We start from the raw sequence: 26,997 nt of genomic DNA, 5'->3' as shown, positions 1-26,997 counted from the left end.
GAACTTGAAGGTAACAATTTAGTGTAAACATTTGTTATTATGGACTCAAGTGGAACTTGTAACTAAGATACTAATAAAAACACTTGTTATTATGGACTAACGTGGAACTTGTAGGTAACAATTAATGAAAACATTTGTTATTATGGACTAAAGTGGAACTTGTAAGTAAGATATGAATGAAAACACTTGTTATTATGGACTAAAGTGGAACTTGTAGGTAACAATTTAATGAAAACATTTGTTATTATGGACTAAAGTGGAACTTGTAAGTAAGGTACTAATGAAAACACTTGTTATTATGGACTAACCTGGAACTTGTAAGTAAGATACTGATGAAAAGATTTGTTATTATGGACTAAAGTGGAACTTGTAGGTAAGATATTAATGAAAACATTTGTTATTATGGACTAAAGTGGAACTTGTTGGTAAGGTACTAATGAAAACACTTGTTATTATGGACTAAAGTGGAACTTGTAAGTAAGGTACTAATGAAAACACTTGTTATTATGGACTAAACTGGAACTTGTAAGTAAGATACTGATGAAAAATTTGTTATTATGGACTAAAGTGGAACTTGTAGGTAAGATATTAATGAAAACTCATTGTTATTATGGACTAAAGTGGAAATTGTTGGTAACAATTTAATGAAAACATTTGTTATTAGTGAGTAAAATGGAACTTGTAGGTAACAATTTAATGAAAACATTTGTTATTATGGACTAAAGTGGAACTTGTAGGTAACACTTTAATGAAAATATTTGTTATTATGGACTAAAGTGGAACTTGTAGGTAACACTTTAATGAAAATATTTGTTATTATGGACTAAAGTGGAACTTTTAGGTAACACTTTAATGAAAATATTTGTTATTATGGACTAAAGTGGAACTTGTAGGTAACAATTTAATGAAAACATTTTTTGTTATGGACTAAAGTGGAACTTGTAAGTAAGGTACTAATGAAAACAGTTGTTATTATTGACTAAACTGGAACTTGTAAGTAAGATACTGATGAAAAAATTTGTTATTATGGACTAAAGTGGAACTTGTAGGTAAGATATTAATGAAAACATTTGTTATTATGGACTAAAGTGGAACTTGTTGGTAACACTTTAATGAAAATATTTGTTATTATGGACTAAAGTGGAACTTGTAGGTAACAATTTAATGAAAATATTTGTTATTATGGACTAAAGTGGAACTTGTAGGTAACAATTTAATGAAAAAAATTTTTTGTTATGGACTAAAGTGGAACTTGTAAGTAAGGTACTAATGAAAACACTTGTTATTATGGACTAAACTGGAACTTGTAAGTAAGATACTGATGAAAAAATTTGTTATTATGGACTAAAGTGGAACTTGTAGGTAAGATATTAATGAAAACTCATTGTTATTATGGACTAAAGTGGAAATTGTTGGTAACAATTTAATGAAAACATTTGTTATTAGTGAGTAAAATGGAACTTGTAGGTAACAATTTAATGAAAACATTTGTTATTATGGACGAATGTTTATGAATGACAGATCAATAACAGAACGTTAAACTGTAGAACATTATTTTAATTTGAACAGTTCAGTGAATGACTTTACACAGTTGGCTAGAAACGAAAGTGAGTAACTTTTCCTGTCAGATAGTGAGTAAAGAGGTGTTAAAGAGGAAGAGAGTGACAGACGAGATGCTGGCCCTTTAGTTCCACATCTCAAAACTCAACAGCTTATACTCTAACGGCGCGAGGGCGAATGAAACTGTCCTATCAGCGGTGCCAGAGTGTCTGACCAACTGAGTGAACATGTTATTTTAACGTGAGTAGGTTAACTAGCCGAGTCCTTTACTAGACAGTGCTTCAGTCGAAATGAGTCTTCAGAAGGTGTGACTTGGTTTGTAACATTTGTTTCAGCTGTCTGAGTTTCAACTAGTGGCTAAAGAGCTTCGTCTTAAAATGATGAATGGCTTGTAATTCGTAAGTTTCACCGATAAATAAATAGTTGTTGTTGTTTTATCGTGAAAGTTCTTATCTAAAGTTACGTATCCGAAAGTTTATTTTGATTTACATCAAGGAACTGACAATACTTGTGCCAGTTGACAAGCATCTTGAAGCCTCTTGCCAGTATTCGATATTTTGAAAGTTTTATAATTTAGGCTGAAGTTTTCGAAGACTGTCCGCACCTAATTCCATAATTGAATGGCACTAGTGAAGTTGATAGAGATTAAACATTTAGGACCTGTCATGATGAGGTCGTCTTATAGGTGAGTCTTTTTTATTAATTAATTAAAAAGAGAGAGATATATATTTTACAGAAGTTAAAAAGTTCGTTAGAAACGTCAAGTCTGTTTCCTAATTGTTTCTGCTGGTATTAGATATTGTTTATATTTAAGCAGCAGAGAGCCAATAATTCATGTTTTCGGTAGTGTTAAGATTCAGGAAAACTAGCTTCTTTGAAAGAAACTCTCTCCATCTTATCTTGACGCAGCTTTGGGAGACAGGACATACATGCTTCTGATCAGTGAACCTTTGGTATCTTTAGTTTTGATTTTTTCGTGAACACCAATGTGTATATATTTTTGAGTTTCTTTGTCTTCAAACTCTGTCAACAGGTTTGAAGGGATGATGACCAAATTCAGTGTTGCCTGGGGATTAACTTATTTATGTGGTATAGCCATCTTACAAAGTGGGGGGGGGAGGGGAAATCTCACGTAGGCAGTAAGATTTCAGGGTCTCCAAACCCGGTATAAGATTTGGTGTTCCTGGCCTTGTGAACATCCCTGGGGCGCTGTGGTTGAAATATTAGATCCCTGTTTTGGCAGCTGTAGATGTAACTGGAGCTAATGGAAAAGCTTGGTCGGTACATTAGGGCTTCTGTGAATCATGAGGGGACCTTTGAACCCTGCAGTGGAGTGCAGATACTTTATGCTAATATTCCTAACGAAGTTAAGCACGTAAGACAAACAACTGGATTCCTTCTATACCGGATTAAAGAAAGTGACATTGGCAATAAATTAGGAAAACAAACCAGATCCAGAAACTACATGATGAAGGGTTGTCTTATTTTAAATATTATTATGTGTTTCACTCGGTAACTCATACGGCAGTCTCTGTCTATGAAATAAGAGACGCATTTAGTCATTTACTTACATGGTTGAATGTTGTAGGCCTAATAGATCAGGAATGGCTAGTTGGTTAAGGCATTCGACTCGTAATCCGAGGGTCGCGGGTCCGAATCCCCGTCACACCAAACATACTCGTCCTTACAGCCGTCAGGGCGTTATTAATGTCACAGTCAATCCCACTATTCGTTGGAAAAAAATTAGCCCAAGAGTTGGCAGTAGGTGGTGATAACTAGCTATCTTCCTTCTAGTTTTACAAAACAAACCAAACTAAACCAAATAGTAAATTTTGATGTCCTTCGCTCCCACAACTCCAAAGTACGAAGAGCAATTTTGCAGTTAAGGGACGCGAGCCATAAACCCGCGGATTCACATTCTAGTAGCTTAATCCCTTAACAACATCTGGCTTCACTTTGAATATTTAACTCATATTTCTTTTCGTATGTTTTAGATACATGTTTGCGTTGTCCGCTGTGATCCTGGTGGTGAAGGCGTCAAGCTTGGACTTCCTCCGAGACGAACTGTTGCTTTTTAATGAAACTAAACGTCATCACTTTGATGCTAATTATATAGGTAACGTGTTTTTTGTATTTCCAGTAATGTTATCGGTTTTTATTTAATGTTTTATATTTCTTTTGCATTCTTCTAAAAATATTCCATATTCATTCTCTTAATTTCGAAATATAGTTTGAAAATTGAAGTTACAGCGCAGAACAAACTCATAGTTTGCGCTACAATATATATCAACAACAGTAACCAACCAGAATTACCTGAAACTAATATATTACACCTTGAGAAGTATGAAACTGTTATCACGAAGTAAGCCTTTTTTTCCAGTGAAACTTGTGAACCAAACTACCGAAAGCGAATCCGTCATTTTATCGCAAATATATGAGGTTAAAAAACAATACTTTTACAGATGGCTGCAGATGCTTAACAAGAGTAACAAGCTAAATTTAATTACAATATAATCATGATTTAAGACGAATTATGTATTAAAATTAAAAGTGAGCATACTGCATTTTTCTTTTTTTTTTATAAATACAATAAACCAATGAAGAGAATACTTGTTAAGCCAAATACGTCAATGAATACATGAATCATATATTTTTACTATTGCGATGGTTAGAAATGACCGACATATTTAATACAAGAAAAATATTTTTTAACATAGTATCTTTAGTTTCAATCTTTCAGTGAAAACAAATGTTTTTTTTTTACATTTTCTGTCTTAAAAGCAATAACATTTATTTTACCCAGAATAATTTGCATAAATCGTTAAAATTGTAGAAAATAATTTTCATATCCTCTTTCCATGTAATGATCTCTTGATTTTTATAATTACTATAATGTTATTTTGTTACTCAACAGTTTGGTTTATTTTGAATTTCTTGCAAAGGCACACTAGGGCTATCTTCGCTAGCCGTCCCTAATTTAGCAGTGTAAGACTAGAGGGAAGGCAGCTAGTTATCATCACCCACCGCCAACTCTTGAGCTACTCTTTTACCAACGAATAGTGGGATTGACCGTCATATCATAACGTCCCCACTACTGAAAGGGCGAGCATGTTTGGTGCGACGAGGATTCGAACTCGCGATCCTCAGATTACGAGTCGAACGCCTTAACACGCTTGAGCATGCCGGGCTGGGTATGATGAAGAACTGATGTTTGATTTATGACCCAGTATGGTTCTTTCTGGTCGAGTGTCATTTCATTGCGAATATATATTTTGTCCATCCTTCTATGTATCTTTTCCTTTCATTTTCTTCTCTGGTTTCCTGACTTTTAACCTCATATTTCTTTATCCACCTGGCCATGTCGGACCTTTCACTCAACACAAACACCAACTGAGAAACAAAACTCGATAATTAAAACCTATACTTGTTTTTACCCATCATATTTGTACACGGACATAATATCTACTTTTATTAAGGGTGCACGTGTCCAAACTAAATATCAAGTTTTGATTATTTTGACGTTACACTTTCGTAAAAAACAAACAGTACGATCACACTCTGATGTGACCATGTTTTGGATTCAAAACGAGAACGTGTTTGTTTGTTAACAATAGGCTATCTGTGCCCGCTACGGGTTTCGAAGCAATATTTATAACGTTATGAGTCTCCAGAGTTATTTATGGGGGTTGGGGGCATAAAGAGAACAAAATGTTTGTGCAAGTAACAATTTCGAATTCTAAACTTACACTAGTTCTTTGTAATATGAACTTTAGTACACAGCGTTTCTGTGGAGTTATTTTGTCAGTTGCCATAGTATCGGTAACTAACACGCTCATCTGCTCACGTTTCAGATTTCCTGTTTGGAAACGTTGTTCAAAGTGCCTATTTTACGGTTTATATCAATTTGGGATTTTGTTTGTTTGGGAATTTCGCACAAAGCTACTCGAAGGCTATCTGTGCTAGCCGTCCCTAATTTTGCAGTGTAAGACTAGAGGGAAGGCAGCTAGTCATCACCACCCATCGCCAACTCTTGGGCTACTCTTTTACCAACGAATAGTGGGATTGACCGTCACATTATACACCCCCACGGCTGGGAGGGCGAGCATGTTTAGCGCGACGCGGGCGCGAACCCGCGACCCTCGGATTACGAGTCGCACGCCTCACGCGCTTGGTCATGCCAGGCCTAGGTTTATATCAAACCCTGTAATTATAATCTTATTATTTATACATTACAGCTTGAGGTGTCGTTTTCTGAGCTTCGTTTCGTTTCTGCAAATTGTGCCATGACCTGACAAGTGACTTAACCTTTTGTTTGTCTTCAAAGTGTTGTAATAAAATAAACTTTATTTTTACCAACATATCAGAAAACATTTTTAAACCAACACTTCTTAAGTAAGCCAGTGAAAATGTGAGAAATTAGGCTCCCATTAAGTTTGTCTCTGAAGTAAATAAATAAATACATATATATGTAATAATGTGAGAGAAAAACTCAACATTTCTTTTTTACATAAAATCAAGTTTTTATGCGTCATTATGGAGCAATATTCTAGGTACCGTTTGTAAATATCTTATTTATAAAAATATTCTAAAATAAAACATTTTTAAAGGTTGTTAAACAGTGACTATATCTGGAGGAGTTTAGAATAAATACAATATTTAAACGAAGTCTCCCACATATTTTTAAACTAAGCCGAGGTTTTCAGCTTCTATACCGAAATTTTGTTCCACTCTAGAAACAGGCAGATAGTTCATCCAAAACTGTACAATGTTTACCTGAAACAAAGCAAGGGTTGTCTTCAGAAGGTTGTAAAACAAGAGCTGTCTGTAGAAACCTGTAAAAAGAGTTAATTTTTATGGGATTTGTTAAAAATAACTGTATTTAGAAGATTGTATAAGAAATATTATGTTTGAGGGTTGTAAAAAATAAACGGATCTTTACAAGGGAGAAAGTATTCGTGATGATGAGAAACCCATTTGAAGTTAAAATGTATTCTAAGAGGGCCAAAACGTTGTTCTTTACTTTATTTTCATTAAAGTGCTAATACCCATACCAGCCATCTTGAAAATACGATGAAGAAATTACGTGATTGAAACCATAAGTAAAAGATCAATGTGGGTGAACTTAGTGAAATGTTTCCTTCAATTATTCTGTTTGTTTTCTACATTTGAAGATTCAATTGTTAGCTTCTGGAGACCAGTTGTCTTCCAACCACTAGAAAATAAGACATTTAGAACGTCTATCTGGTGAAGAGTCATTGTCTGAAACTATTAAAACACAAGATGGTTCAAAGTACTGGTGAAGAGTCATTGTCTGAAACTATTAAAACATAAGATGGTTCAAAGTACTGGTGAAGAGCAACTGTCTGAAACTATTAAAACACAAGATGGTTCAAAGTACTGATGAAGAGTCATTGTCTGAAACTATTAAAACACAAGACGGTTCAAAGTACTGGTGAAGAGTCATTGTCTGAAACTATTAAAACACAAGATGGTTCAAAGTACTGGTGAAGAGTCATTGTCTGAAACTATTAAAACACAAGATGGTTCAAAGTACTGGTGAAGAGTCATTGTTTGAAACTATTAAAACATAAGATGATCCAAAGTACTGGCGAAGAGTCATTGTCTGAAACTATTAAAACACAAGATGGTTCAAAGTACTGGTGAAGAGTCATTGTCTGAAACTATTAAAACACAAGATGGTTCAAAGTACTGGTGAAGAGTCATTGTCTGAAACTATTAAAACACAAGATGGTTCAAAGTACTGGTGAAGAGTCATTGTCTGAAACTATTAAAACACATGATGGTTCAAAGTACTGGTGAAGAGTCATTGTCTGAAACTATTAAAACACAAGATGGTTCAAAGTACTGGTGAAAAGTCATTGTCTGAAACTATTAAAACACAAGATGGTTCAAAGTACTGGTGAAGAGTCATTGTCTGAAACTATTAAAACACAAGATGGTTCAAAGTACTGGTGAAGAGTCATTGTCTGAAACTATTAAAACACAAGATGGTTCAAAGTACTGGTGAAGAGTCATTGTCTGAAACTATTAAAACACATGATGGTTCAAAGTACTGGTGAAGAGTCATTGTCTGAAACTATTAAAACACAAGATCGTTCAAAGTACTGGTGAAGAGTCATTGTCTGAAACTATTAAAACACAAGTTGGTTCAAGCTACTGGTAAAAGCAATTGTTTGAAACTATTAAAACATAAGATGATCCAAAGTACTGGTGAAGAGTCATTGTCTGAAACTATTAAAACACAAGATGGTTCAAAGTACTGGTGAAGAGTCATTGTCTGAAACTATTAAAATACAAGATGGTTCAAAGTACTGGTGAAGAGTCATTGTCTGAAACTATTTAAACACAAGATGGTTCAAAGTACTGGTGAAGAGTCATTGTCTGAAACTATTTAAACACAAGATGGTTCAAAGTACTGGTGAAGAGTCATTGTCTGAAACTATTAAAACATAAGATGGTTCAAAGTACTGGTAAAGAGCAACTGTCTGAAACTATTTAAACACAAGATGGTTCAAAGTACTGGTGAAGAGTCATTGTCTGAAACTATTAAAACACAAGATGGTTCAAAGTACTGGTGAAGAGTCATTGTCTGAAACTATTAAAACATAAGATGGTTCAAAGTACTGGTGAAGAGTCATTGTCTGAAACTATTTAAACACAAGATGGTTCAAAGTACTGGTGAAGAGTCATTGTCTGAAACTATTAAAACATAAGATGGTTCAAAGTACTGGTGAAGAGCAACTGTCTGAAACTATTTAAACACAAGATGGTTCAAAGTACTGGTGAAGAGTCATTGTCTGAAACTATTAAAACATAAGATGGTTCAAAGTACTGGTGAAGAGTCATTGTCTGAAACTATTTAAACACAAGATGGTTCAAAGTACTGGTGAAGAGTCATTGTCTGAAACTATTAAAACACAAGATAGTTCAAAGTACTGGTGAAGAGTCATTGTCTGAAACTATTAAAACACAAGATGGTTCAAAGTACTAGTGAAGAGCAATTGTCTGAAACTCTTAAAACAAAATGTGGTTCAAAGTACTGGTGAAGAGTCATTGTCTGAAACTATTAAAACACAAGATGGTTCAAAGTACTAGTGAAGAATCATTGTCTGAAACTATTAAAACGCAAGATGGTTCAAAGTACTGATGAAGAGTCATTGTCTGAAACTATTAAAACACAAGATGGTTCAAAGTACTGGTGAAGAGCCATTGTCTGAAACTATTAAAACACAAGATGGTTCAAAGTACTGGCGAAGAGTCATTGTCTGAAACTATTAAAACATAAGGTGGTTCAAAGTACTGGTGAAGAGTCATTGTCTGAAACTATTAAAACACAAGATGGTTCAAAGTACTGGTGAAGAGTCATTGTCTGAAACTATTAAAACACAAGATGGTTCAAAGTACTGGTGAAGAGTCATTGTCTGAAACTATTAAAACACAAGATGGTTCAAAGTACTGGTGAAGAGTCATTGTCTGAAACTATTAAAACACAAGATGGTTCAAAGTACTGGTGAAGAGTCATTGTCTGAAACTATTAAAACACAAGATGGTTCAAAGTACTGGTGAAGAGTCATTGTCTGAAACTATTAAAACACAAGATGGTTCAAAGTACTGGTGAAGAGTCATTGTCTGAAACTATTAAAACACAAGATGGTTCAAAGTACTGGTGAAGAGTCATTGTCTGAAACTATTAAAACACATGATGGTTCAAAGTACTGGCGAAGAGTCATTGTCTAAAACTATTAAAACACAAGATGGTTCAAAGTACTGGTGAAGAGTCATTGTCTGAAACTATTTAAACACAAGATGGTTCAAAGTACTGGTGAAGAGTCATTGTCTGAAACTATTAAAACACAAGATGGTTCAAAGTACTGGTGAAGAGTCATTGTCTGAAACTATTAAAACACAAGATGGTTCAAAGTACTGGTGAAGAGTCATTGTCTGAAACTATTAAAACACAAGATGGTTCAAAGTACTGGTGAAGAGTCATTGTCTGAAACTATTAAAACACATGATGGTTCAAAGTACTGGTGAAGAGTCATTGTCTGAAACTATTAAAACATAAGATGGTTCAAAGTACTGGTGAAGAGCAACTGTCTGAAACTATTTAAACACAAGATGGTTCAAAGTACTGGTGAAGAGTCATTGTCTGAAACTATTAAAACATAAGATGGTTCAAAGTACTAATGAAGAGTCATTGTCTGAAACTATTTAAACACAAGATGGTTCAAAGTACTGGTGAAGAGTCATTGTCTGAAACTATTAAAACATAAGATGGTTCAAAGTACTGGTGAAGAGCAACTGTCTGAAACTATTTAAACACAAGATGGTTCAAAGTACTGGTGAAGAGTCATTGTCTGAAACTATTAAAACACAAGATAGTTCAAAGTACTGGTGAAGAGTCATTGTCTGAAACTATTAAAACACAAGATGGTTCAAAGTACTAGTGAAGAGCAATTGTCTGAAACTCTTAAAACAAAATGTGGTTCAAAGTACTGGTGAAGAGTCATTGTCTGAAACTATTAAAACACAAGATGGTTCAAAGTACTAGTGAAGAATCATTGTCTGAAACTATTAAAACGCAAGATGGTTCAAAGTACTGATGAAGAGTCATTGTCTGAAACTATTAAAACACAAGATGGTTCAAAGTACTGGTGAAGAGCCATTGTCTGAAACTATTAAAACACAAGATGGTTCAAAGTACTGGCGAAGAGTCATTGTCTGAAACTATTAAAACATAAGGTGGTTCAAAGTACTGGTGAAGAGTCATTGTCTGAAACTATTAAAACACAAGATGGTTCAAAGTACTGGTGAAGAGTCATTGTCTGAAACTATTAAAACGCAAGATGGTTCAAAGTACTGGTGAAGAGTCATTGTCTGAAACTATTAAAACACAAGATGGTTCAAAGTACTGGTGAAGAGTCATTGTCTGAAACTATTAAAACACAAGATGGTTCAAAGTACTGGTGAAGAGTCATTGTCTGAAACTATTAAAACACAAGATGGTTCAAAGTACTGGTGAAGAGTCATTGTCTGAAACTATTTAAACACAAGATGGTTCAAAGTACTGGTGAAGAGTCATTGTCTGAAACTATTAAAACACAAGATGGTTCAAAGTACTGGTGAAGAGTCATTGTCTGAAACTATTTAAACACAAGATGGTTCAAAGTACTGGTGAAGAGTCATTGTCTGAAACTATTAAAACATAAGATGGTTCAAAGTACTGGTGAAGAGCAACTGTCTGAAACTATTTAAACACAAGATGGTTCAAAGTACTGGTGAAGAGTCATTGTCTGAAACTATTAAAACATAAGATGGTTCAAAGTACTGGTGAAGAGTCATTGTCTGAAACTATTTAAACACAAGATGGTTCAAAGTACTGGTGAAGAGTCATTGTCTGAAACTATTAAAACATAAGATGGTTCAAAGTACTGGTGAAGAGCAACTGTCTGAAACTATTTAAACACAAGATGGTTCAAAGTACTGGTGAAGAGTCATTGTCTGAAACTATTAAAACATAAGATGGTTCAAAGTACTGGTGAAGAGTCATTGTCTGAAACTATTTAAACACAAGATGGTTCAAAGTACTGGTGAAGAGTCATTGTCTGAAACTATTAAAACACAAGATAGTTCAAAGTACTGGTGAAGAGTCATTGTCTGAAACTATTAAAACACAAGATGGTTCAAAGTACTAGTGAAGAGCAATTGTCTGAAACTCTTAAAACAAAATGTGGTTCAAAGTACTGGTGAAGAGTCATTGTCTGAAACTATTAAAACACAAGATGGTTCAAAGTACTAGTGAAGAATCATTGTCTGAAACTATTAAAACGCAAGATGGTTCAAAGTACTGATGAAGAGTCATTGTCTGAAACTATTAAAACACAAGATGGTTCAAAGTACTGGTGAAGAGCCATTGTCTGAAACTATTAAAACACAAGATGGTTCAAAGTACTGGCGAAGAGTCATTGTCTGAAACTATTAAAACATAAGGTGGTTCAAAGTACTGGTGAAGAGTCATTGTCTGAAACTATTAAAACACAAGATGGTTCAAAGTACTGGTGAAGAGTCATTGTCTGAAACTATTAAAACACAAGATGGTTCAAAGTACTGGTGAAGAGTCATTGTCTGAAACTATTAAAACACAAGATGGTTCAAAGTACTGGTGAAGAGTCATTGTCTGAAACTATTAAAACACAAGATGGTTCAAAGTACTGGTGAAGAGTCATTGTCTGAAACTATTAAAACACATGATGGTTCAATGTACTGGTGAAGAGTCATTGTCTGAAACTATTAAAACACAAGATGGTTCAAAGTACTGGTGAAGAGTCATTGTCTGAAACTATTAAAACACAAGATGGTTCAAAGTACTGGTGAAGAGTCATTGTCTGAAACTATTAAAACACAAGATGGTTCAAAGTACTGGTGAAGAGTCATTGTCTGAAACTATTAAAACACAAGATGGTTCAAAGTACTGGTGAAGAGTCATTGTCTGAAACTATTAAAACACATGATGGTTCAAAGTACTGGCGAAGAGTCATTGTCTGAAACTATTAAAACACAAGATGGTTCAAAGTACTGGTGAAGAGTCATTGTCTGAAACTATTTAAACACAAGATGGTTCAAAGTACTGGTGAAGAGTCATTGTCTGAAACTATTAAAACACAATATGGTTCAAAGTACTGGTGAAGAGTCATTGTCTGAAACTATTAAAACACAAGATGGTTCAAAGTACTGGTGAAGAGTCATTGTCTGAAACTATTAAAACACAAGATGGTTCAAAGTACTGGTGAAGAGTCATTGTCTGAAACTATTAAAACACATGATGGTTCAAAGTACTGGTGAAGAGTCATTGTCTGAAACTATTAAAACACAAGATGGTTCAAAGTACTGGTGAAGAGTCATTGTCTGAAACTATTAAAACACATGATGGTTCAAAGTACTGGTGAAGAGTTATTGTCTGAAACTATTAAAACATAAGATGGTTCAAAGTACTGGTGAAGAGTCATTGTCTGAAACTATTTAAACACAAGATGGTTCAAAGTACTGGTGAAGAGTCATTGTCTGAAACTATTAAAACATAAGATGGTTCAAAGTACTGGTGAAGAGCAACTGTCTGAAACTATTTAAACACAAGATGGTTCAAAGTACTGGTGAAGAGTCATTGTCTGAAACTATTAAAACATAAGATGGTTCAAAGTACTGGTGAAGAGTCATTGTCTGAAACTATTTAAACACAAGATGGTTCAAAGTACTGGTGAAGAGTCATTGTCTGAAACTATTAAAACATAAGATGGTTCAAAGTACTGGTGAAGAGCAACTGTCTGAAACTATTTAAACACAAGATGGTTCAAAGTACTGGTGAAGAGTCATTGTCTGAAACTATTAAAACACAAGATGGTTCAAAGTACTAGTGAAGAGCAATTGTCTGAAACTCTTAAAACAAAATGTGGTTCAAAGTACTGGTGAAGAGTCATTGTCTGAAACTATTAAAACACAAGATGGTTCAAAGTACTAGTGAAGAATCATTGTCTGAAACTATTAAAACGCAAGATGGTTCAAAGTACTGATGAAGAGTCATTGTCTGAAACTATTAAAACACAAGATGGTTCAAAGTACTGGTGAAGAGCCATTGTCTGAAACTATTAAAACATAAGGTGGTTCAAAGTACTGGTGAAGAGTCATTGTCTGAAACTATTAAAACACAAGATGGTTCAAAGTACTGGTGAAGAGTCATTGTCTGAAACTATTAAAACACAAGATGGTTCAAAGTACTGGTGAAGAGTCATTGTCTGAAACTATTAAAACACAAGATGGTTCAAAGTACTGGTGAAGAGTCATTGTCTGAAACTATTAAAACACAAGATGGTTCAAAGTACTGGTGAAGAGTCATTGTCTGAAACTATTAAAACACATGATGGTTCAAAGTACTGGTGAAGAGTCATTGTCTGAAACTATTAAAACACAAGATGGTTCAAAGTACTGGTGAAGAGTCATTGTCTGAAACTATTAAAACACAAGATGGTTCAAAGTACTGGTGAAGAGTCATTGTCTGAAACTATTAAAACACAAGATGGTTCAAAGTACTGGTGAAGAGTCATTGTCTGAAACTATTAAAACACATGATGGTTCAAAGTACTGGTGAAGAGTCATTGTCTGAAACTATTAAAACACAAGATGGTTCAAAGTACTGGTGAAGAGTCATTGTCTGAAACTATTAAAACACAAGATGGTTCAAAGTACTGGTGAAGAGTCATTGTCTGAAACTATTAAAACACAAGATGGTTCAAAGTACTGGTGAAGAGTCATTGTCTGAAACTATTAAAACACATGATGGTTCAAAGTACTGGTGAAGAGTCATTGTCTGAAACTATTAAAACACAAGATGGTTCAAAGTACTGGTGAAGAGTCATTGTCTGAAACTATTAAAACACAAGATAGTTCAGAGTACTGGTGAAGAGTCATTGTCTGAAACTATTTAAACACAAGATGATTCAAAGTAATGGTAAAGAACCGTTTTCTATAACTGTTTAAAAATAAGTCACAACACTCTGTGAAACAATGAGGTGACAATTGTCACTCTTTAGAACAGTTTGTTTTTTGTTTTTTTTAATATTGCGCAGAGCTACTCGAGGGCAATCTGCGCTAGCCTTTCGTAATGTAGCAGTGTAAGACTAGAGGGAAGGCAGCTAGTCATCACCACCCACCGCCAACTCTTGGGCTACTTTTTTACCAACAAATAGTAGGATTGACCGTTACATTATAACGCCCCCACGGCTGAAAGGGCGAGCATGTTTGGTGCCACCGGGATTCGAACCCAAGATCCTCGAATTACGAGTCGAACGCCTTAACACACTTGGCTATGCCGGGCCTTAGAACAGTGATAATGTAATTTATGTTTTATATATGTGTATCAAGTACTCAAACTTGGGACAATTATATCAACACAAGTTATTACACTGTTCATTATAAGCGTAGGTTACCACACCACACGGTCTTCCAGTAAGGAAAAACAAGAAAAGTAGGTCATGGTCACGTGTCAATGTTTCACGTAATGTTGGAAATCATCCCAAAAAGCTTGGCGCTTTAATAACCCCCTTATGTGACACAAGACAGCTTTACCCTGGCATCTACATCAAATGTTCCAAGACATTCTTACTGTCTGTGAGTGATAGTTCTAGTAATACCGGATATATATGATTTATAAGTAACCATAATTTACGATATTACAATGTGGTAAACGTTCAGAGTAATTGATCTATGTTATTTAATATTGTAGTAACATAGTTCGCTCTCCTAGGCCGTATACATTATGAGGAATAGTATTACAACACTACGCTTCCTTGTGTGTAAAGCCTAGGATGGCAAAGAATGTTCTATTGATCGACATAGTTTGTTGTTATAGAACATCTCATAGTGTATAAGGCCTAGGCCTGCAAAGTTTGTTTTGTTCACGAATATGATGTGTCGTTACACTATGCCTCATTGTGTATCATGCCCAGGCTGGCAAAGTTTGTTCTGTTGATGAATATGATGTTGTACTAAGCCTCATTGTGTATAAGGCCTAGGCCTACAAAGTTTGTTTTGTTGATGAATATGATGTATTGTTACACTCAGCCTCTGTGTATAAGGCCTAGGCTGGCAAAGTTTGTTTTGTTGATCAATATGATCTCGTACTAAGCCTCATTGTGTATAAGGCCTAGGCCTACAAAGTTTGTTTTGTTGATGAATATGATGTATTGTTACACTCAGCCTCTGTGTATAAGGCCTAGGCTGGCAAAGTTTGTTTTGTTGATGAATATGATGTATTGTTACACTCAGCCTCTGTGTATAAGGCCTAGGCTGGCAAAGTTTGTTTTGTTCTCGAATATGATGTGTCGTTACACTATGCCTCATTGTGTATAAGACCCAGGCTGGCACAGTTTGTTCTGTTGATGAATATGATGTTGTACTAAGCCTCTGTGTATAAGACCTAGGCCTACAAAGTTTGTTCTGTTGATGAATATGATGTATTGTTACACTAAGCCTCATTATGTGTAAGGCGTAGGCCAGCAAAGTTTGTTCTGTTGGCAGATATAGTTTATTGTTATACTACGTCTTATAGTGTATAAGGTCTAAGCTAAAAACGAATGTTCTGTTGGCAGATGTAGTTTATTGTTATACCATGTCTTCAAGTGTATAAGGTCTAAGCTAAAAACGAATGTTCTGTTGGCAGATATATATTTATTGTTATACTCTGTTTAATAAAATTAGTAATAACTGAATAGTTCAAATGTTGTACGAATTTGCAATCAGAAACTCGTATTGGAGCAGTAAAAAAGACGTGCTAATAGAAATCATCATCAAACTTATATAAATGACATGTTAAACAAACTGTGCATCAGTTTGACACACACAGTTTAGGACCGGCATGGCCAGGTGGGTTAAGGGGTTCGACTCGTAATCTGAGGGTCACGGGTTCGAATCGCGGTCGCACCAAACATGCTCGCCCGTTCAGCCGTGGCGGCGTTATAAAGTGACGGTCAATCCAACTATTTGTTGGTAAAAGAGTAGCCCAAAGTTGGTGGTGGGTAGTGATGACTGGCTGCATTCCCTCTAGTCTTACATTACTAAATTAGGGACGGCTAGCTTTGCGCGAAATTCAAAACAAACAAACAAACACAGTTTAAATGATAAATGGGAAGTTTAAGTTACACGTGCGGAATATGTCGCTAAATTCATTTTATTTTTTCGTAAAAACGTAAAACCATTTTCATGAATTAGATGGTATACTTTTTGCATCAGTTGGTTGAGCAGTTTTATTTAATATAAACATATATATTTCCACGTTTAACCTAGAATCCTGAAATGTGGTTTTATAGTGCGTCTATACACGCAGTAAATCTCTTTTGTCTGCGCCCTTTCTTATATCACGCTATCACCCATATATCAGACTCGATTAAATACGATTTAATGATATGTCTAGTCTTGTTCCAGGGATTTTGTTTGTAAAATGTCTCTATTAACCTCTACAGTGCCGTAGACGAGATAACTCGTCCAAGCCGATCGGTAACACAGTGCCACGGATAAATTAATTCGTTCAGAATAATACCTAACTTCAACGCTAGATGTCAGCACCATACACGCATTTGGCCTACTTCCAAATTGTTTCACTTTCGATCCAACATGGCGTCACGAAAAAGTTGCAAAATGAAGAAGCATTAGAGTTGTATTGTAGCAGCTGAAATACTTGGCAGCCAACAGGTTAAAGAGCCTACAATCAAACCATACGAAGTAAATACGAATTTTATTCTTACCTTTCTGTTGAATTCGAGCTCAGATCGTCCAGTTTGTGACATAAAATCAAACGTTAATCTGCTGTTTCCATATATTCCAGTACAGTGTGCTGTACCCATTTCTCTTATTATAATAAATTTACATACGAGTGAATATATTATTGATTGTGAAAGGCTAGTTTACTTCATATGTCATGTTCTATCTTACTGTAACAGCTCAGAATGTTTCTTGATGACGAGAAACCCACTTGAAACAAAAATGTATCTCAGAACGCCTGGTATGAGTATCAACACTTTTATTGATAAACAGAGTTAACCTGAAGATGACCTAAGAAGGTCGACATTTTATTCTCTGCTTATCAATGAAAGTGTTAAGACCCACAGCAGCCGTTCTAAAATACGCTTCAGAATGTTTGTTAAGACGTGTGTTTGATTTAATCAGTTGCAGACACGAAATGTAAGAACTATTCTTCAAAGGAAAATTCTCTCAAGAACGGAGAGACTCAGATTTCCACAATATCCTGCACACAGTTATAATGCTTTACTTCTGTTAGTTGTGTATTAGTGCTTAATGTACTCATATTTTCAATCAGTCTTTTATTGTCTATATATATGTTTATCATTCCTTGTGTGTGTTTTTGAATCCATGTCTAAGAGTGTTTTTATGAGTAAGCTTCTATTGTGGTTTCTGTTTGAGTGTCCTTCGATGTAGGTTTTACCCTATCTATTGGCTGCTTTGTGTGGTATAGTTCATCTGCATTTACAATTATTTTCGAAACTTGTGTTCTCAATGTTGTTTAGTTTTTTAATGCTTTTTTTATTTATGTTCTTGATGTTAATATATTCTTCTTAGCTGCTAAAGATTTTATGTCCGGACTTAATCGTTGTTTATGTCCTTGTTTAAGAGTTTTTTAAGGTTACCTGAACTAGATTCACGTGCATTTTTCCTTGAGGAAGACGTCATCTTTTCAATTCGTACTTCGTTGTTTCGTCTCCAAATATGACCAACTCGTCCTAAAAAAAATCGAGGTACGTGATGTGTTTGCGACTTTAGATGTGTTCGTTAGTAGCTGACGATTTTTAGACAGCAGCTACATTTTAACTCAGCAAAATTCTCCAAGAGATCTGTGTCCGACAATCCAGAACCAACAGAGTTTCTGGATACGTATTTGGTCGTTTTGCACGACCTGGGATGGTCAGGTTCAATCCAAACTCTTCCTACAGTACAGGGAATAAAGATATATGTTGCTGTTTCCATTTCCCACTCTTTTCTCATTCACGTAATTTAACTTCCAATTTGTACTAAAATTAGATTAAGCATTTAAATCTCAATTAGAAAAATATTTCATAATTAAAGTAATTTTTTAGAAACTTTATTACGTATTGATGAAGAATATAGTTTTCTGTAGAAGTAAAATTCAAGTTTAAATGTACTACATTCAGACAGTAGAAATTTTGACCGCATCTCTGTTGTGAAATGGACTATTTTGTTTGTTTTTTTCTTAATTTTGCGCTAAGCTACACGAGAGCTATCTGCGCTAGCCGTCCCTAATTTAGCAATGTAAGACCAGAGGTAAGGCAGATGGTCATCACCATCCATCGCCAAGTCTGGGGCTACTCTTTTACCAACAAATAGTAGGATTGACCGTCACATTATAATGCCCTCACGGCTGAAAGGGCGATCATATTTGGTGTGACGGAGGACTCTTTTGAACAAGAAGTAAAGAAGTTGTTTCATCTTTTCTGCCAAGTTTCTCGACTCGACTTATAAACTCCCAATCTACTTCTCCTGTGTCACAATAATTTTATTGTATAATTTGATTTTATTAATAAGAATTAAACATAAAGCTACACAATGGGCTATCTGTGCTCTGTCCACCACGGGTATCGAAATTTGGCTTCTCGCAGTGTGAGTTGGCAGACATACTGTTATGTCACTAGGGGACTCCATGAAGAATGAATGCTAATAAAAATCCTAGCAGAGGTTTTTCTCATTTTAAGCCAACGTTTTGTGAATTTTTGTCGTTTCCGAGACAAAACGAGATAGAAAACTTCAGTCTTCTTAAACTAAGACCCAGCATGGCCAGGTGGTTAAGGCATTCGACTCGTAATCGGGTCGCAGGTTCGAATCTCCGTCACATCTAACATGCTCGCATGTTCAGTCATGTTGGCGTTATAATTTGACGAGTAATCCCACTATTCGGTGGTAAAAGAGTAGCCCAAGAATTGGCGGTAGGTGGTGATGACTAGCTGCCTTCCCTATAGTCTTAGGGACTAAATTAGGAACGGCTAGCGCAGATAGCCTTCGTGTAGCTTTGCGCGAAATTTTAATAAACCAAACACACATTAAAATAATGTACAACAGTTTTAAGGTAAGACGTTTATAGTGTATTACAAGAGCTTTAAATAGAAAATCCAATATGGACTGAGAATTCACTTCTACTTATGGACTTTCACCGGATGTCTTGGGATTTCACCAAAGTCAATAACGAGTGTACAGTTTTCTGTTCAAAATTAGTCAAATTGCACAGCTACTTAATTAATTTTCTGAATTAACGTTTCAGTAAACAATCGATATCATTTTTATGAAAATTTCAAAACTATTCTGTTGAGGTGACTTTACTGCATATAATACAACATGTAGTCCTATAAATCGATACCTTCTCAGCTTAGAAATATCTGTAACCCCAAACATTCTTGATGACAGGTCAAATTTCATGTTTGATAGTACTGTGAAAACAGAGCGCTGGACGTCAGGTCCAGAAAAGGTCTCAATACGAGTGGCGAAAGGACATGTTTCAATGACACACGTTAGATTTAATATTGTAAGACACTGTGGAAACAAGGCTATTGATATCATGCCCAAGTAACAACCTCTCAAAACCAGTGCTAACTTATATGTATTTTAATTCGCTGGTTAATTTGGAAAATCCAATAATCTGACAGATTAGGTAAATTTTAATAAATTAGTAAAATATCAAAGAATTCCAAAATGATTTAAACATATAAAAATCGCATTGAAAGTTGGTATTACACGTATGTATCAGGTCATCCCTTATATGATGTCCGATTTGAGGTTCAGAAAAAAAGAAAGGATTTCAAACGCTTTTAATGTTATTTAATCAATAATGTTTGTTCCATTGTTAATTAATAATGTATTATGAATTACTTCCTGCCAACGATTCATGAGCTTCTGAACGCCAGTTCTATAAAATTCTCGGGGTTTGGAGGAAAAGAATACAGAAAGAGTAGTTTTGATATCTTCATTTGTTCCAAGTTCTTTTCCATCGAGATAGTTCTGCAAATTTCGGAATAGATGGTAATCAGATGGGGCAAGGTCTGGAGAATAAGGAGGATGTGGAAGTTTTTCCCAGTCTAGCTCTTCAATCTTTGCATATGTGATCCTTACTGTATGGGGCCGTGCATGATCTTGGTGTAACACAACATCTTTACAATTTATTAAAGAAAGCCTCTTTTCTTTCAGTGCAACATTCAAGCGCTCTAACTATTGACAATAGATGTAATCGTTGCATTGAGTAGCAGTAAATCAAAGTGGATTACACCAACAATATCCCACCAAACGCTTAACAAGATTTTCCTAGAATGGAAATCAATTTTGGGCTGTGCTTTAGTCAGTTTATTTGTATTAAGCCATTGTCTGTGGCGCTTAACATTTTTATAATATATCCATTTTTCATCTCCAGTCACTAACCTGTCCAAGAAAAAAAGGAGCGACGTCCACGAGAGTGCAGAGGAGTGGAAATGTCCACTCTTGCTCTGAGGTTGGCTTCTGTAAAATCATGGAGGACCCATTTTCCAAGATTTTAGCAAATGACGGTGAATTGTTGAATGGATTGAATTAAGCTTCTGTGATAGTTCAACTATTACAACATAATCTTCATCAAGTGCAGCCAGCAACAAGTCATCATTAAACTCAACCAGATGACCTGAACGTAGAGCATCACTTAAGGCGTAGTCACCTGATCTGAACTTCTGAAACCACCTTCGACATTTTCTTTCGTTAAGAGACTCCACACAATAAACACCTTGAATGTTTCGAGTAGTTTCTGCTGCATTGTTGCCTTTTTTTAACTCATGAAGAATTATATACGTAAAGTGCTCCTCAGACACATCCATCCTCATAAGGGTTTATTTGATTAATGACATGAAAAAGTAGAGTTGGGTTAGTTTCTGTTATTTGTCTGAACAGTTTCATATACGTTCTACTACATATTTTAGTCATTAAAGCCTTCTGCAAAGACAGAAATGATGATGCACTTTCTGTATTAAATTTTTGGACATTACTTATGAGATGACCTGGTATATCATGGAACAGGTTGAAAAATATTGAAATTTAATGTGCTGATGGTAAACTTTCTTTTCCTATTCATCTTTTCTTTTGTTTCGTTTTTGGTCCACTTGGAGCTTTTGAAGGAATTTAACTAAATATTTGTTTTAGAATTTATTTTACTGTCACTATCACGCCTAGCTCAAACTACAAAGCGAATTTTTACGGCAACGAGACCCGAACCACAAATCCTCACGGGATTCATAATTCATGTACGCTAATCAAAAGGCCACACTTATGCCTATTAAACTAAGCCCGAGTCGGTCTGTAAATTCGTTATATGACTAATAAGACTTATGTTTATATTGTATTAATGATAGTGCAATACGCGAGTGATTTGTGTGATTTCCCACCATGTTTAGATTCAGATAACTAAGACCAACGTGGTTATTTTGACTGTACCATGACAACAACTTTCTGACATGCTTCAGTGACGTGTGAGTTTACACATGTTACTTTTCAAAGTGAGTTTACTATTGATAAGAAAGATATTTCAAGATGCGTGTTGTTCATCAAAACGAAAAAGCAAAAAATAATTATTTTAGTGTGTTTTTTTTTGTGTGTAGGCTTAGTCAAGACAGTTAACGTAAGTTTAGCGTACGAGGAAAGTGCCTAAGCACTGATTTAAATAATATGGTGATTAGTGATTACAACCCTCTGGCGGTGTAAGGAGAAAGTGCATATTGTTCTCAGCTGGAGAAACATCAGATAACGTACACACATCATAAACAGTGAGAGATAAACATAAAAGTCTTCTGAAGAGTCTGTTTATTTGGTGATAAACACAAAACTGTGTAATAAGTTATTTATGTTGTAGTAACAGCGGGTATCGAGTGGCGCTGAAGATCTATAGTAATCGTAGCAATTGTTTAAATATTGAATTTCAAAATAATTTATAGCGTTCAGTTTTTTCACTTCATAAATAGTTGTTGATGTTTGTGATGACGGGAAACCCACTTGGAGTAAAAATGTATCTCAAGACGACTGGTATCAACACTTTTATTATATTAAAGTAGAGAACAACGTTTTGACCTTCTTAGGTCATCTTCAGATTAACCACTAATTTAATAAAAGTTTTAATACCAGTTGTGTATGTTATTAAGCCTTGATATATTGACTGTTTTGAAACACGTTTCTCTAAAGTATTAAAAAACTAAATTATCTGTGAGCTCCTGATAACGTTAGGCATAGGATCTCTAATAAGATATAAAAATTAAACAAGGATGTTGTAAATTTTGCATTGAATTTTAGACAGTAAATAAGAATCTATAAAAATATATATACCAGTCATACTACACCTACAAAGTTCCCCCACTTTTTGGGTACATTTTGTCCAGGCAAAAAAAAACAAAAAAATATTAGTATGATAATTATGAATTCCACGAGACGAGAACGTTCAAAAACAAATTAGGAATTTGAGGATTTGAAATACAAATCGCAGTCCTCTGTTCAAGTTCGTTTTTGTGTATGTATTTAGAGAGTGTAGAATCGCAGTCCTCTGTTCAAGTTCGTTTTTGTGTATGTATTTAGAGAGTATAGAATCGCAGTCCTCTGTTCAAGTTCGTTTTTGTGTATGTATTTAGAGAGTATAGAATCGCAGTCCTCTGTTCAAGTTCGTTTTTGTGTATGTATTTAGAGAGTGTAGACGTGAAAAACCAAACTATAATAGCTCGTTAACAGCATGTTATAATTATGTGTAATGACACAGGGTTAAACATTTTAATAAGAGTAACATCACGAAAAGAAAACAAACTTTGTCTGTATATTTATCTTTAATTTAACCTTTCAGACTAATCGTGAGAGCCTCATTAGGTCTTCCTTCGTTGGTTCCATAATAAATGCTTTATCTCATTATATATGGATCTCACATTAAAACACCTCACCTTATTTTATTTTACTGTTGTTACTACGGTTTCAGTGAACACTTCACCTTGCTTTGTTTTATTATTGTTGTTACTACGGTTTCAGTGAACACTTCACCGTGCTTTATTTTATTATTGTTGTTACTACGGTTTCAGTGAACACTTCACCTTGCTTTGTTTTATTATTGTTGTTACTACGGTTTCAGTGAACACTTCACCGTGCTTTGCTTTATCATTGTTGTTACTACGGTTTCAGTAAACACTTCACCGTGCTTTGTTTTATTATTGTTGTTACTACGGTTTCAGTGAACACTTCACCGTGCTTTATTTTATTATTGTTGTTACTACGGTTTCAGTGAACACTTCACCTTGCTTTATTTTATTATTGTTGTTACTACGGTTTCAGTGAACACTTCACCGTGCTTTGCTTTATCATTGTTGTTACTACGGTTTCAGTAAACACTTCACCGTGCTTTGTTTTATTATTGTTGTTACTACGGTTTCAGTACACTTCACCGTGCTTTGTTTTATTATTGTTGTTATTACGGTTTCAGTGAACACTTCACCTTGCTTTGTTTTATTATTGTTGTTACTACGGTTTCAGTGAACACTTCACCGTGCTTTGTTTTATTATTGTTGTTACTACGGTTTCAGTGAACACTTCACCTTGCTTTGTTTTATTATTGTTGTTACTACGGTTTCAGTGAACACTTCACCGTGCTTTGTTTTATTATTGTTGTTACTACGGTTTCAGTGAACACTTCACCGTGCTTTGCTTTATCATTGTTGTTACTACGGTTTCAGTAAACACTTCACCGTGCTTTGCTTTATCATTGTTGTTACTACGGTTTCAGTAAACACTTCACCGTGCTTTGTTTTATTATTGTTGTTACTACGGTTTCAGTGAACACTTCACCTTGCTTTGCTTTATCATTGTTGTTACTACGGTTTCAGTAAACACTTCACCGTGCTTTGTTTTATTATTGTTGTTACTACGGTTTCAGTGAACACTTCACCTTGCTTTGTTTTATTATTGTTGTTACTACGGTTTCAGTGAACACTTCACCGTGCTTTGCTTTATCATTGTTGTTACTACGGTTTCAGCTATTGTTCAACAGGCTCCCTTGAATTATACGGTAAAAATGCTTCAAAGTCCAGTTCCTCACAAAAAGTAATGAAACTTTGTTCCTCTTATATTGTAAATGGGAGTTTTAATTGTGTCTTGAGTACATAACCTTTATTTAAGATATGTTAAGAATTCCTAATTGTGTCTTGAGTACATAACCCTTATTTTAGATATAATAAATCTTAATTGTGTCTTGGATACATAACCCTTATTTTAGATATAATAAGAATTCCTAATTGTGTCTTGGATACATAACCCTTATTTTAGATATGGTAATAGATATTTGTTATTCTTGAGTACATAACCCTTATTTTAGATATAATAAGAAATCGTAATTGTGTCTTGGGTACATAACCCGTATTTAAAATATGTTAAGAATTCTTAATTTTGTCTTGGATACATAACCCTTATTTTAGATATAATAAGAAATCTTAATTGTGTCTTTGGTACATAACCCGTATTTAAAATATGTTAAAAATTCTTAAATATGTCTTGGTTACATAACCGTTATTTAAGATATGGTAAGAATTCCTATTGTGTCTTGGATACGTAACCCTTATTTAAGACATGGTAATAAATCTTAATTATGTCTTGAGTACATAACCCTTATTTAAGGTATGGTAATAAATCTTAATTATGTCTTTAATACATAACCCTTATTTTAGATATAATAAGAATTCCTAATTGTGTCTTGGATACATAACTCTTATTTAAGATATGGTAATAGATCTTAATCGTGTCTTGGGTACATAACCCTTATTTAAGATATGGTAATAAATCTTAATCGTGTCTTGAGTACATAACCCTTATTTTAGATATAATGAGAAATCTTAATCGTGTCTTGGGTACATAACCCTTAGTTAAAATATGGTAAGGATTCCTAATTGTTCTTTAAGTGACAAATTTTAATTTCTAATGTCAATTTGTTTTAAATCTAACTACAAGAAAAGTTAATCAAATAAAGTAACTACCCTTTCTGTAACTAGGCTTTACTGAACCCGCAGACTTAATCAATGACATTAACAGGAAGTATTGATATATATATCTGTAGATATCTTTATCACAGTTAATATTAGGCTGTAAAATCGAGTTATTAAGGCCCTGTTCTTCTGTTACGGTATTGACTTCTATGGGACAGCGGTAAGTGTATGGAATTACAACACTAAAATCTGGGGTCAGATTTCCCGCGCTGGACACAGCATATAACTCAAAGTGGTTTTGCATTAAAACACAAGTGAACAAACTGTTATGTTCTTTAACAGCTACTAATAAGATATAAATGCGTCTATAATATGATACAAAGAAACGATTAAACTCACTGTAAGAACAAAAACCATCAAGTGGTCAACGTATCAAGAAGAAACATTCGATTTCCCTAAATAACGTAGACATCTTGAGTGGTTGTTAAATACCGGTTGTTTGTTAACAAAGACTAATTTGTTTTATTGAAAGCAAAGAAAGAAAACAACTTTTCTTTCAGTTTGAATGGCATGGTTGTTGTCCAACAAAACCTCAATGCCGATGAAGATGGCACGGCCGGCTGATGGTAATGGGTGCGATTTTTCCGGCCCCACAGAATCGAAGGGGGCAATCAGGGATTTTACTCTTAGAAAAAGAAAAACTTAAAGGGTTGAACTAACAAACAAACACTGTGATGTAAAATAAATTTAAATCAAATATTTCATTTATATTTCTTAGAATCTAAGAGACCCCTGCTAGTAAAGCGGTATGTCTCCGGATTTAGAACGCTAAAATCAGGTGTTCGATTTCCCTCGGTGGGCTCGGAAGATAAACCATATTTGGGTCCGGCATGGCCAAGTGCGCTAAGGCATTCGACTCGTAATCCGAGGGTCGCGAGTTTGAATTCCGGTCGCACCAAACATGCTCGCCCTCCCAGTCGTGGGGGCGTTATAATGTGACGGTCAATCCCACTATTCATTGGTAAAAGAGTAGCCCAAGAGTTGGCGGTGGGTGGTGATGACTAGCTGCCTTCCCTCTAGTCTTACACTGCTAAATTAGGGACGGCTAGCGCAGATAACCCTCGTGTAGCTTTGCGCAAAACTGAAAGAAACAACAAAAGAACTATGGGGCGACATCTCTGAAGGTTTTTCTGTCTGTATGGACTGCTATTTATATATAAAATATTCACTGCTGTTGATTATAGAACTATCACCACACTTCTTTAACCACGTTATTAATATGAAATATATTATCATATTCATATTATCTAGTGATTTATGTAGCTTAAAGAGCACGAAATAAATTATCTCGACCTAAATAAATAAAAATACAAACATATAACGTTTCAGTACAGCATCTTGAGGAATGGAAAGGAGACAAAAAAGAAAAAAAAACACGTTTTGCCTCGAGGGCGTTAGGAATAGTAAGCATTATACTTCAGGGTTAACTCGTGTGAGATATAATATTTCTTTTGTATCCCGCTGGTACAGCGGTAAGTCTACGTATTTATAACACTAAAATCCGGGGTTCGATTACCCTAGTTGGACGTAGCAGATAGTCCGACGTGGTTTTGTTATGAGAAAACACACACATATTCCATGTTTTTTTCATACATCGTAACTGATTATAAACTTGGAACTTGCGAAATTTTGTTAAAGTACAAAAAAAAAAAAAGCTAAAAATAAAACTTGACAAAAGATCGTTGTAGATGTTAAATAAGTGAAAATGTAAAAATTTAAATTCAAAATTAAAAATACAACGTTTCAAATGGTTTAACTCGTTTCTATGGATCGTTATTAACATTATTAACAATTTAATAAAAGATGTAATATTAATCCGTCACACCAA

General features: G+C 34.8%; 1 protein-coding gene across 1 annotated transcript in view; it reads left to right on the top strand.

The window, feature by feature from the left end:
* The window catches only part of LOC143256472 (collagen alpha-1(XV) chain-like), a gene marked incomplete at its 5' end in the record, with an annotated part of 52,049 nt that overhangs the window by 3,951 nt on the left and 21,101 nt on the right, over positions 1-26,997 (top strand). Inside the window, 2 exon segments of the mRNA XM_076513756.1 lie at positions 1,570-2,245; positions 3,555-3,676. Of these exon segments, the coding sequence (XP_076369871.1) occupies positions 2,181-2,245; positions 3,555-3,676 (187 nt within the window).

This window comes from Tachypleus tridentatus, chromosome 7 (genome assembly GCF_004210375.1).
Source record: "Tachypleus tridentatus isolate NWPU-2018 chromosome 7, ASM421037v1, whole genome shotgun sequence".
In the NCBI taxonomy this organism is placed as follows: Eukaryota; Metazoa; Arthropoda; class Merostomata; order Xiphosura; family Limulidae; genus Tachypleus; species Tachypleus tridentatus.
This window is presented reverse-complemented; position numbering and strand designations above follow the sequence as displayed.